Source organism: Dromiciops gliroides, chromosome 2 (genome assembly GCF_019393635.1).
Source record: "Dromiciops gliroides isolate mDroGli1 chromosome 2, mDroGli1.pri, whole genome shotgun sequence".
NCBI classification, from domain to species: domain Eukaryota; kingdom Metazoa; phylum Chordata; class Mammalia; order Microbiotheria; family Microbiotheriidae; genus Dromiciops; species Dromiciops gliroides.
This window is the reverse complement of record NC_057862.1, coordinates 583,857,260-583,871,319: the sequence shown is the minus strand read 5'-3', so window position 1 is coordinate 583,871,319 and position 14,060 is coordinate 583,857,260. Positions and strand designations below refer to the sequence as shown.

The window sequence follows — 14,060 nt, the reverse complement described above, 5'->3', positions numbered from 1 at the left end:
AAGTATTGACCTATTTGATCTCTTTGCTGTCTGAGGGACTCTTATTATTATTACTTTCATTATTTTCATAAAATTGAAATGATTATCTGTGCTACTACTAGTCAACAGATTGCTACAAGGAAAGCTATTTGGAAATATGAAAGTATATAAATGCGAGTTTTTCTTGTTAATTCTTTAAAGATTTCCCTGTGATTCTATAGGACATATATATCTTTAACTATGAAAGCAATTATTGATAATAATATTTTTTAAAAATTAAAGTTAACAAGAAAGTGTGGCATAGCAGGTAAGGAGCCAGGCTCAGGGTTAAGACTTGGTTTGAAGTCCTGACAGATATAGATCTGCTATGTTCTCCTGAGCAAATAACTTTACCTCTCTGTGTCCCAAGCAATTCTCAAAGCAAGTGCCAAACTACATTGGCAAAGGGAAGTTTGCTAACTTGGAATTCCCTATACCAATGAAATCACAGCTGTGGTGAAAAAAAAATATATCAGGTCAGCAGCTCATTGGGAAGGATCATCTTTGTTTTCAGCTTTTCCAATCCCAATTATGTACAAGTTATCCTTTCTAAATCATTGTACATAGTTGTTTGCATGTTGTCTCTCCCATTAAGCGGTGTTCTCCTTGGGACTGCAGAGGCTGTGGCCTTCTTGGTATCCCCAGAACTTAACTTGATGCCTTGACACATGATAGCGCCAATAAATGCTTATTGACTGACTGAACTATTGGGTTTCCTACCCTAGAATGACCAATGAGAATCAGAAAAATAATGAAAAAAAAAAGAGATCACTCTTCCCAGAGTATGACGTATTCACTGTGTCACATAGCTACTGAATCTTGGCACTGAAGGATACATTAAGATCTCACACCTCTCATAAGAATTCCTTTCCTGACATCTTTGCCAATTGTGCACCTCTATTTGAATATTTTTCAAAAGTCAAACAAAATGGATGATGAAGAAAAGAGACCTCAAAGATGAGAGGAGAGTCATGTGAAATTATGGCTGGAGGGGTAAACTCTCCTGAATAAATACCACTATATCCTTTCTTCCTGGGCCATATGCAATTTAGTTGAGAAAGCATTTATCAAATGCCTACGTGCTAGAAGCTGAGGGCAAAAATGAAAAAACAAGGGTTTACATTCTACTGGGGAACACTAACATCTCATTGCTGTTGTTTGTCTTTTGTTCTCCTAGAGGACTATGACAAACATCATGACTTTCGGTGAATCAGATTTAAGTGAGGAAGGACTGTACAGTCACCAGCCTTACTCTCTCCTCTGGAGCCATCTGGGTCCAGTGGCAAGATATACATCAGGTCACTGGAGATGGCCCCAGACGTTTTGAGGCAACTGGGGCCAAGTGACTTGCCTAGGGTCACAGAGCTAGTGTCAAGTGTCTGAGGGCCAGTTTGAACTCAGGTCCTCTTGGACTCCAGGGCCCACTGCACCACCCAGCTGCCCCTACTAACATCTTAAGGGGATTAGGAAAACCTTTTTGTAGGCTATGATTGCTGAGTGGTTGTGGGAACCTTAGGGCATCCACAATGGGAAGGTAAAGAGGGAGAGTATTCCAGGCACAGATGCCAGCTTTGGGCAAAGGCAAGATATGACACAGCATGTATGGGGAATGGCAAAGAGAGTAGTTTGCCTCCAATGCAAAGGACATGAGGTGAAGGAATGTAAAATAAACCTAGTAAGACTGGTTGGACCCAAATTGTGAAGGATTTTAGATACTAAAAAAATGAATTTATCCTAGAGGCAGTAGGGACAAAGTGAAGATGAGCAAATATCAGATATTAGATTATCTCCTCCCTTTTCATACTGAGAATTTCACATTTCTTTGGCATTATCTCTTTGTTCTCTTCTTGGTCCTGACACTTTGCCACTGGCACATGAAGCAAAAAAGAAATGTCTTCAGGGCCAAGAAAATGCCATTTTAAAGTCATAAGTTCTAAAGTTATATCTAAAATTCTCATAAAAATCTTTTTAAACTTGAAGATCAGACTTTCCATAACTTGTTTCTGATTAATATAATTTTAATAGTCACATATGCATTTTTTTAACTTAAATATAGTAGTCTTCATAATAGCAGAGTTCCTCATTATATGGATCTGGCTTTTTTGTGGAGGGACTGGGGTTGGCAGAGGCTGGAGGGGGGAGGGGTGTGGTCCTGAACTTGTGATTTCATCAGGGTACAGAACTGCTTTTACAAGCACAGATCAACAGTTTTCCTGCAACTCACAGTCTTATGAGAGTTACTTTTGTGCATGCCAATAAGTCTAATCACATAAATATGTAACAGTGAGGGCCTGATATGAAATGTGTAAGTCCTGTCCTTGTTCCTTCCTTAATTATATAAATTTGCATATGTGCAGCTTTCCCATGCCCTGTCATGTTTAAATATCATGCATTAAGAGTATAGCAGAAATTGGGTTGAACATATAACTATAGACTGAGATTACTCTGTACCTTGATTCTGCCCTTGCAGCATATATTTTTTAAGACTTCCAAAACCAAAATACTAATAATACAGAAACAAATTCCCAGTTTTACTTTGTAACAGAATATTGAAAGTATAACAATGTTCCTTTTAAAAGCCAACATAATAGGAAAATTAAATTTTCTAGTGGTGTTTGTGCTGTTTAAAATTTCCAGTCATTGGAAGAGCTCATGAGAGAGGCAACATGGTGTACATCAGAGGTGTCAAATTCTCAGCCTTGGCCTCATGTGGGCCCGAATCTGGGAAAAGTCTAACATAATCAATTAAAGTAAAATACAACATAGATAATGTTAATGCATGATTTTCTAAGTCAATATGCACCTGCAGAAAAATGTATCTACTTCACTTTGATATTACTAGAGTACATCAGAGTAGACAAAGAGCTCAGGAAGACTTGGGTTCAAGGTCTGCCCCTAACATATACTGTCATGGGATCCTAAGCAAATCACATAACCTTTCATCACCCCAGGAAGCCCTCTCTTCACAGAGCAAGTGCCAATGTTCATTGGTAGAAGGCTTTCCTCATTGGGAGTTCCCTACACACCAAATAAAATCAGAGGTCTAGGAAAAAAAGGGGAGATCATAGATATTCATGATGTTGATAAATAATATCAATTGATATTAACATAATTTATTATGTATTAATAAATATTTTCAAATAGTATCATAAAAAATTGAAGAAATTCATGCCAATTCCCAATTTCCATATTTCCATGCATTTTCTATTACAGACAAAATCCCAAAGGTAGATACATATTTATTTCAAAACATTTGTATATTTGAAAGAAAATAGAAAATACTTCAAAATGTACTTAATGTGTGACAACACAAAAATCAACTTTGATATTAAATCCTAGTCTAAAACTTGTTCTTGGTCCCAAGGGTGGTAACTATGGCATTACAAGCAATTACTTGTTGTGTTTTGCAAATCTCCAGTGGCAATAATTAGTCTACCTGTTGACAGAGAATTTCTCCTGCTCTATTGTTAATGTAGGCAATTGATTTGCACAAGGGTGTAATTACCATCACTGATGGTGTCGGAGATGAGCTTCCCCACCAGGGTTCTGTCAATCACCACTTTATCCAGCTGTGGCCCAGAAAGGCTTAGGGACACCAGCACACCTGAACCAAAAAGGAGCTAAATTCAAAGAAAAAAGAAAACAAACAAAAAAATCAGTTAGTCATGGAACCAGAGTCTTAAAAATAGCATTTTTCAAATCATGTAATCACAACAACAAAAAACATAGCTCCACAAAAATTTACTGATATGGTCTTTGGTCTTATTCTTTTTAGATGATATAGAATAATGCAGAAAAATCCATGCACTGACCAAAATTACGTGAATAGTTGAAATTATTCCAATTGTATTAGATGTCTAATAAACTAAATACTTATTTTGACAGAAATAATTTATTTTATTAGCATTACAGAAAACACATTAAATTGTTCTAAAACAAAATGTAATTCAATCTAGTATTTGACTACGTGATATCAAAGCATAAAACATACATGACTTTGGTTGGAATATTCACTATTATACAAAAGATCTGTAACAATTATGCAGTAAGTGTTAGAGAGGTCAGAACATTCTATTTATTTCCCCTTTGGCTATCTCATTTTGGATTAAGGATCCAACAGTAAAACAGAAATTCATTTATTTTCTTGTTCAAGCCCTAACATATTACTTGTGGAAAAAGAAAAAAATAATAATTCATACAGTAAAGAGAACTACTTTCTTTGTGTCCCTTATAATTCTCCATACAATAAAACTGCTACTTCATTTAAGTCAATAGGTCTTTAACTTTAACTGTTAGAGATACATGATGATATGTGCACACTATATAAAATTTTAAATGCTGAAACTTTATAAATACCAAATATCTGCAAAAGATTCATAGGTGGTTCTGCCCAATAAGAGGGAGACAAGTTAACATCATTGAATTTATAATGCTTTTTATCTTCTTCAGTAGTATAACTCATACATCCCCAGATATCCTGAACACTCCTCTTTTTTTTTTTTTAAAGTGAGGCAATTGGGGTTAAGTGACTTGCCCAGGGTCACACAGCTAGTAAGTGTCAAGTGTCTGAGGCCAGATTTGAACTCAGGTACTCCTGACTCCAGGGCCAGTGCTCTATCCACTGCGCCACCTAGCTGCCCCAACACTCCTCTTTTTAATAGGCCTCACCAGCTAAGTAAAAGTGTGGTTAAGTTCAGTGTGATATTTGGAACTCAAAAACTTTAAATAAATAAATAATGAGTGCACATATAAAACCTATATCTGATTGCTCACCACCTTAGGGAGGGGGGAGGGTAGGGAGAGAGGGAATGAGAGAGGGATGGAATTTGGAACTCAAAACTCTAAATAAGTTCAGTGTGATAAATTCTGTGGAGTGAATTGATCAGTATAATATGAAAACAATGGATTATTGGAGGGGGGAATCTATTATTTAATAGCTAATTTCCAGATTGGGAAATCCAGCTACAAAAAAAGAATCTCCTTCAGGTAGTTAACTATTTTATTTAACCTTCCTGAAAAAACAACCTGTGTATGACCTCTACTTGTCTATTTTACATGAAATTTCAGCAGTGGGAGAAAACATTGCACTTCCAAGGTAACAGTATCAGTGCTGATGAGTCATCTAACACACGGTACAGGAAGGAAAAAAAAGCCAATAGTTAGTAAACTAATCATAAAAATGCTGGCCAAACCCACAACACAACTCAGATCTTGAACAAAGCTGGGGATTCCCCCACCCGCCTATCCATCAAGTCCCAGCTAGAGAGGAGAATTCCTTGTCAGGACATATTGGAACATGTGTGGCAGACTTTGAAAGAGGGGCACGAGTAAGGTGTGGAAAGGCCTTATCTATCCCAGGTTCAAGAATCAGACAGCAAATTGGAAGGTCCCCTCAGATAAGTTTCTTTTTATAATTTTGTCTATAACAAACTCCTTGTTCCTAGTTTGGCCCCTGAAAGTGTAGTCTGACTAATAAGAAGAAAGGACTTTAAAGCATTGTTCTATTTCATGTCAATGTCATGGTGGGGGGGGGGGAGGAGAGAGATGAACTGTTAGCTTTGGAGAAATGAAAAAATCATACTTGGCTTTAGAAATCAATCATATGTTAGTAAATTGTGATTCTGAATTGTATATATATATATTTTTTCCTCTTTATTTTGTAAACAGTCCTCACCAACAGGGATAAATGAAAGGAACTTTAGGAGAAAATGACCACAACATCTGTAATATGTAAGCAGGATAATGCCAAGTGTTGTCTAAAGGGCACCTTGCATATTGGAAGAATGGATTTCCAAGAATCCAGAGAAAGGAAGGATAGGATCTGATGACCTAAGAAGTCTACTCAAGAGGGATGGGATGTTCTCAAGATCAAAATCTGGCCATATAAAGACTAATCATTGCAGTGAGGAAGAAAAGAGGGTGTTTATTTAAGGAGAACAATATGGATACATACGGAATTAACCCAGACTTTTAAGAAGGCATGGGAAAGACATTAAAGAAGAGGTAGAAAAGTGAGGATGAATATGAAAGTGTGGTATGTCTGTAGGAATATATCAGGAGATAAAAACTGTCCATGAAGATAAAACTTGCCACAACAGCTAAAGATTTTTAATCTAGTTGGAGGCATAAGGAATATAAAAAAGGAATATATTTGGGAGTGGATGAGATGATAATAATTGATAACCAAGAGGCCATTTCTATTTCATCTCTGTCTTTTATATTAAGGAACATAATCTTCATACTTGAAGGACAAAGGTAATTTAGAAGAAACTAGAATCCAAGACATGTAAAGAGATGTTAAGAGAGCCTAGTGTTCCCTCAAAGAGTTTAAGTCATCAGGCAGGCATAAACACATTCTAAACTATTGAAAAAAACTGACTGATGTGACTACTGAGTCACTTCTGGTGATTTTTGAAAAAGAGGTTCAACTTCTATAAAAAATTATGGTTCTCACAAAATTACCCCCAAAACAGCAATAAAACAAGCTCTGGAGCTGCAAAACCCACAAAAAGACAGCTGAGATTATTTTCCAGATGAAAGGGGGTCTTACTAGGCTGTGAGCAGAGTCCAACCCCACAATCATGCCAACACAGACCCCAGACATGCTGTGCAAGAGGAACTTACCCCAACCCTCGAATCAGCTGCAACACCAGCATCTTCTGGAACTAAGCTTATGCAAAGACCCGGGAGGAAATCCCAGCAGCGGGAGGCCCAGGTGGGGCAGAGGCTCGTGGAAGATAAGATACACAGCACACATAGTTCTGCTGGCCGGGTGAATTAGCAAGTTGGCTTGAGGTTATCTTCAGACCAGAGAACAGGCCAGGTGAGAGAAAAACAAGACCACCCTCAAACCAAAACACCTGGGACTCTCTGAAGCTTGGGACAGTGTAGCTTGGAAGTAGGGTCCCACTGTAAGAGGGAGTTAAAAGTCAAATAAAAGACAGCAAGATGAACAAACAAAGAAAGTTGAGAATTATCGAAAGTTTCTTCAGTGACAAGGAAGATCGAGGTGCAGAAGAGGATAGCAACCTCAGGCCCCTACATCCAAAGCTTCCAAGAAAAATATGAATTGGTCTCAGGCCATGGAAAAGCTCCAAAAGGACACGCTGAAGAGAAAGTAGAGAGATAGAAGGAAGATTGAGAGAGGTGGAGAAAAGAACAGACAGAGAAATGAGAAACAACGGAGGAGAGTCATAAGAAAAAATTCAACAGCTTGAAAAAGCCAAAATGGAAAAGGAGATAAAAAAAGCTCTCTGAAGAAAGTATTGCCTAAGAATTAGGATTGAACAAATGGAAGCTAGTGGACTTTATGAGAAACCAAGACACAGTAAAACAAATCCAAAATAAATAAAAAAAATAAAGGACAATTTGAAATATCTCCTTGGAGAAAAAACTGACGTTGGAATCCAGGAGAGATAATTTGAAAATCACTGGACTACCTGAAAACCATGACCAAAATAAGAGTTTAGACAACATCTTCCAAGTGACTGTCAGGTAAAATTGCCTTGATATTCTAGAAGAAGAAGGAAAATAGAAATGGAAAGAATCCACTGACCACCTCCTGAAAGAGATCCCTAAAGGAAAACTCCCAGGAATATTATAGCCAAATTCCAGAGCTCCCAGGTCAAGGGGAAAATATTGCAAGCAGCTAGAACAAAGGAATTCAAATACTGTGGAGCTCCAATAAGGATAAACAAGATCTAGCAGCATCTACATTAAGGACCAGAGGGCATGGAATATGATATTCCAGAGGGCCAAAGGAACTGGGGACTACAGCCAAGAATCACATACCCAGTAAAACAGTATAAAATCTTTCAGAGGAAAAAATGGGACTTTAATGAAAAAGAGGACTTTCAGGAATTGTGATGAAAAGACCTGAACTGAATAGAAAATTTGAGTTTCAAATACAAGACCCTGGAGAAACAAAAAAAGGTAAATAGGAAAAAAAAATCTTGAGGGATATTAAAAGATTAAACTGTTTACATTCCTACATGGGAAGATAATACTTTGAACTCATAAGAACTTTCTCAGTAAGGAATACACAGAGGACACAGGTCTGAACTGAATATGAAGGGATGATATATCTGCAAAGCATTAATTTTTGTTTATCCTTGTTCTTTGTGGGGCAAACAGGGTGGGGTGTCTTATGTCTGGGGCTGATTTGGGCTCAGGGCCTCCTGGGTCAGGTCTGGTGCTTTGGCCACTGTGCCAGCTAGCTAACCCACGATGACATCTTTAAAATAGTGGTTGAGAAGTAGGAGGAATGGACTGGGGGATGGGGAAGAATTGGCTCAAAGAAGGAATAACATACATACTCAAGTGGGTATAGTAATATATTTTTGCCCCTGAGGGAAAATGGAAGGGGAAGGAGATGGGGGCGGGGGGGAGAAGAGGGGAAGGAAGCAGTAAAAAGCAAACACTTTCAAGGAGGTGAAGATGGTCTTCATAACTGCACATGTATGACTTATACTGAATTGCTTGATTTCATAGGGAGGTTGAGGAAGGAGGGAGGAAGAAAAATTTAGAACACAGTATTAGCTCAAAGACCTTAACCTTATCAGAGTGGGCTCAAGGAGGGAATAACATACACACCCAATTGGGAGGAGTAATCTATTTAACCCTACAGGAAAGTAGGAAGGGAGGAGGATAAGGAGGGAAGTGTGAAAGAAGGGAGGGCAGAGCTGGGAGGGGGAAGTCAGAAGTAAAACACTTTTGAGGATCAATAGGGTAAAAGAAGATAGAAATAGAGTAAATATCATGGAAGGGAATAGGATAGAGGGAATAGTTATGATGATTGACAATAATGGCAAAATGTATAGTACCTACTCTGCTGTGCTATTGTGAAGAAAATTCTTTGTCAAGTTTAAGGTGCTATATAAAAGTTAGGATGAACAGGATGCTATCAGAAAAACCTGGAAAGACCTACATGAACCTGACGCAGAGTGAAATGTAATGTATATAAAATAACAACAATAGTGTAAGATGATCTGCTGGAAAGCATGTGGTTATTTTCAGCAATGCAATGATCCAATATAACCCTGAAGTACTTATGAAAATTCAATCCATTTATAGAGAAAGAACTGATGGTATCTGAAAACAGATTGAAACACATTTTTTTTTCTTTGACAACTCCTTAATCTGAAATTTGTTTTTTAAGTGTTTTCTCTCACAACCTAGCTAATGTGGGGATGTTTTCCATGACTACTCATGTATAACTTACATTGAACTGCTTGAATTCTTGGGGGGTGGGGATGGGAAGGGAGGGAGAAAGAGAAGTTGAACACACAAGTTTAAAAAAATTGATGTCAAAATTTGTTTTTACATATTTTTTTTTTGAAAATAAAATTCTAAACAGAAAACAAAAAAAAATATGATTCTCAGTATATGATATTTCTTCTGTTCATATCCTATTTTTCTGCCCTTAACTCATTTAGATAAGTCAGGTAGTAGTTTTAATAGCCATTAAATTTATACTAATTTTGATCTTTCCTCTAGAAAGTTAGGGTTCTGACCATACTAACCACCTGATCCAAATAATTAATTTCTTATAATGGATTACATTGTGATATTATTCATGTTCATCATGTCTAGTACCTTCCAATTCTTTTTCAAAACATAAACATTTGTGAATTATAGACTTTAAGATCCTGCAGAGAATCTTAATTCCTTATTCTCAATCCATATTTTTCAATTTCTTCACCTAGTTCAATTTTGCAATCACCTCATATTTGAAATCACCCAATATCAAAGTAATGTCATTTTAATTGATCTTATGGAGCTCTAGTAGAATTTCTCAACCTCTTCATGTTCTGCAGCAGATGGTGGTACCTGTTTGCAATTGTTTTCATGGTGGTCTTTTGGCAAATATTTATCATCTGCCTTATAATATGAGAGGCCTAAATCCCATGAAATGATGTTTTTTACTGCCTTTTTATCTACAATAAAGGATGACTTCCCACTCCTTTATTTGCCTCTCTAGGAAGAACTTGTGATCTATCTTTGCACTTCACTACAATTTCCTCCTTTTTTTTTCTGGTTTTGTTGATAGTGAGAATATTAAGATTGACATGATTCAGTTGGTCCAGTCGTATGATGAGCATTCATTGGTCTTTAGACAAGGATCTCACATTTACGATGCCAACAGCTAAGTTAAAGTTTATGGCCTGTCTAAAAACTGAGTCTTAGCACCCTCTGTCCAGTTTTCTGCCACTCTCTGCCACATCTTCTTTTTACAGATGATGAAAATTAATTTTAGAGAAGTAAAAAGTCTAAGGACTTGTCCAAGGCCACAAAGATAAGTGGCAAATCTGGGGAAAAAGGTGGGGGGAATTTACTGATTATGCCCTGGAACACAGACCATCCACCCCTAAATACACCCATACCCTTGCTTTGGACATCAGAAGTACCACTTTCAGTCACAAAGGGATCTGGAAGGCAGGGACTTGTCTAATGGAGAAGGGTGGAACTTTCCCAATGGCAAATGTATGTGGATTTTTTGATCGAGGTTAAATTATAATTATCTTCCTGGATTTACCTGGGTTCAGAAGAAGCTGGGAACATGCTAAGGCAAAAAAGTGATCAGAGTTGGGGAGTATCAGGGAAAAAATGTATGATTATTGCTTGAAGAATGACTGTCTATTAAGAAGGGTCGGATTGGGCCTGATTTCTCACTCTCCCATTGGTTAATCCCAACCTTTTTAGGATTAGGCCATGTTCCCATTTTAAAAACTTCTGGCTCTATGACACCATATCTAATAGGAGTAAATTAACAACATATTCTATGATTAACTGACAAACTTGAGGTAGACAAATCACTCAAGACTAGGTCTGACTTCTTCAACTGTCAGAATTCCACCTCTCCAAAGCAGGATCAATTCAAAACCTACCTCTTTGAAATCCTCCTGCACTTACTCTAGTCCTCATTGGTCACCTACTGCTATGATGTCCTACCTCACTTTTTTATATAATTTGAAACTTAATTATTTACTGTTACTACTATTGCATGTATTGATCACCTCTCTTCATTTAATCATAAACTCCTATATTTTAAATTTTAATCTAGAATTTACTGTACTTTACTTTTTTTCTGCTCACCTTCTGTAACTTAGGGCAAGCTTACTTAAAATTCTCTGGATTTCAGTTTCCTCATTTGCAAACTGCAGGGCCTGGATGAACTGCAAGGTCCATTCCAGCTCTCAGTCTATGACATGATGACCCTAAGTCCCTATTCTGTACAAGGCACTGTGTTGGTATGTGGTTACTAAGGCAGAAATGGTCCACTAAGACAGAAGGGAAAATGAGGTGGTGCAGTGCTGGACTTGAATTCAGGAAGATCCGAGTTCAAATCCTGATTCAGACCCTTACTAGCTATGTGAACCTGGGCAAATCCTTTAACCTCTCAGCCTGTTTCCTCACCTATAAAATGAGGATATTGAAACTACCTACTCCCCTAGGTTGTTGAGAGGATGAAATGAGATAATATGTGTTAGGCATTTTGAAAACTTTAGAGCATTACATAAATGCTAGTTATTATTAAGCCAAAAACAGTCTCTGATGTCAGTAAGCTCACTTTTATTTTACTATGGGATTTAAACAAGTAAACAGACTAATTAATACAAGTTATTTTGAGGAAGGAGAGAGTACTAACAACTAGGGGAATTAGGAAAGATTTCCCATAGAAAGTAGCATGAAGAGTTCCATAGAATTCAGAAGAGTATAGCTACAGAATCAACACTATTGACATTTTTATATAGTGCTTGGTTTGTAAATGATTTTATACATAATTTTTTCCATGTGATTCTTATAATAACCCTATAGGGTAAATACTACAGGTATTACTACAGTAATTTACAAGTATTTACAGGTAATAATACTATTATTATTATTGTCATTATTATAATACAGATGAAGAAATTAAGATTCAGGGACTTGCTGAGGGTCACACAGTAAAGTGTCAGAGGCAGGATTTGAACCCAAATGATCTAACTAAAAACCCAGTCCCCTCCCAACTCTGATGTATCCATAATTTGATCCAAATGGGTATTGCCTTCACCAATGAAGTTCACTTCTCTATGCCTTATTCTCTGTGCTTCTTGTCCGTGTTTTCATATAAATGCCCATAGAAAATCTATCCAACACGCCGAAGTCCTTCCTCAGTTCTATGAACAAGAGACTCCATCTCTCGGCTGCAGTCATTTTCTCTGGCTGTCCCTCCTGTCTGGAATGCATTCTTACCCCATCTTTGCCTGTTGTCTTCCATGGCTTCTTTTAAGTCACAAATAAAATTCCATCATCTACAGGAAGCCTTTTCCAGTTTCCTTTTCATTCTAGTTCCCTCTCTCTCTTACTTAAACCCTATTTATTCACTATATAGTTCGTATATATTTGTTTGCTTGTTGTTTCCCCATTAGAATGCAAGCTCCTTGAGGACAGGCATTGTCTTCTACCTCTTTTTGTATGCCCAGGGCTTAGCATAGCACCTGGTGCATTGTAGGAACTTAACAAATGTTTACTGACTGACAGGCTGGCTGAATCTTGTTCTTTTAGTATCTTTAGGGTACCAATGTAGCACTTGGCTCGTTCAACCTGTTTTCTCTTTTTCTGGATTCATGACTGGTCCTTCTTCTTTTCCAGTCTTATTTATTTTCTTACATTCTTTTTTTGGGGGGTGGGGGAGGGCAATGAGGGTTAAGTGACTTGCCCAGGGTCACACAGCTAGTAACTGTCAAGTATTTGAGACCAGATTTGAACTCAGGTCCTCCTGACTCCAGGGCCAGTGCTTTATCCACTGTGCCACCTAGCTGCTCCCTCCAGTTATACTTTTTTTTTTTTTTTTGCGGGGCAATGGGGGTTAAGTGACTTGCCCAGGGTCACACAGCTAGCAAGTGTCAAGTGTCTGAGGCCGGATTTGAACTCAGGTACTCCTGAATCCAGGGCCAGTGCTTTATCCACTGCGCCACCTAGCTGCCCCACAGTTATACATATTTTTAATCAAATCACTGGATCATGGATTTAGAATTAGAGGGTAACTTAAGAGGACCTTCCATCCAACTGTCTTATATTATAGAGACTCAGGAAGGTTACATCATCTGGGCCATGTTTTCAAAGTGATCTGTTTCCATCTGGCATGTTCTAAGACCGTTTCATATTATTTGTCATTTTTATACTTCGGAGATAATGGTGCTTCATAATTTACATTCATATAATATCACCAGGGGAGTAGTGATACAAAAGAAATGGCTTTTACAGTAGCAGGTGGATTGGGATCATTGACAGCATTATGTAAGAATATTAACTTTTACATAGTGCTTTAAGATTTGCAAGGCACTTTACATATGGTAACTCATTTGATCCTCATAACAACTCTGTGAGGGATGTGCTATTATTATCTCTATGTTACAGATGAAGAAACTGAGGCTGAGAGATTTGTTCAGCTAGTAAGTGTCTGAAGCAGGGTCTGAACCCCAGTCTTCTGGACAGCAAGTCTCATTTTTTTTTTTTTACCCAGTGCAACACCAGGCTGCCTATCACTCTTCATTAAAACAGTTTAATATAGAGCTTGTTAATCATAATTGCTATATTTGAATAGACAGTACACAATCTACATAAAAATTTCAAGTAATACTGACACAGATCCAATTAGGCACCTTTCTACTCTTCTCAATTGCTACCCCCATTTAACTCTAGTTTCCCTAGGCATGAGTAAATCTAACAGCCTAAATCTCTCTTGAATTCCCTGTGGTTTTGGCAAGTCTTCTTCATGGCTCAGGGATCCTGAACCGTCTTGGCTAACTGTCAAAATCTTTCTTTGGCTTTAGCCTTCCATTACCTAATCTTTTATCTAGTGGGAGACTACTCCCTCCTTTCAAGTCCCCTACTCTCCCTCTGTATCTTCTTTCTTCCAGTGATTCCCTGAATGGTTTGTTTACATTTTTAAATCTTGGGATAGCCTTTTCTTAATCAGTGGTTTCCTTTTCAATCTGCTTTGGGAACTTTTGCTTTCTTTTTGAAGGGAAAGTCTTCCAATTCCTATTTTCCTCAGT

At 37.6% G+C, this 14,060-nt stretch overlaps 1 protein-coding gene across 1 annotated transcript in view; it reads right to left on the bottom strand.

Moving 5' to 3' along the window:
- Positions 1-14,060, bottom strand: part of LOC122740785 (WD repeat containing planar cell polarity effector) — a 415,321-nt gene that overhangs the window by 235,441 nt on the left and 165,820 nt on the right. Inside the window, 1 exon segment of the mRNA XM_043983483.1 lies at positions 3,524-3,638. Within this exon segment, the coding sequence (XP_043839418.1) occupies positions 3,524-3,638 (115 nt within the window).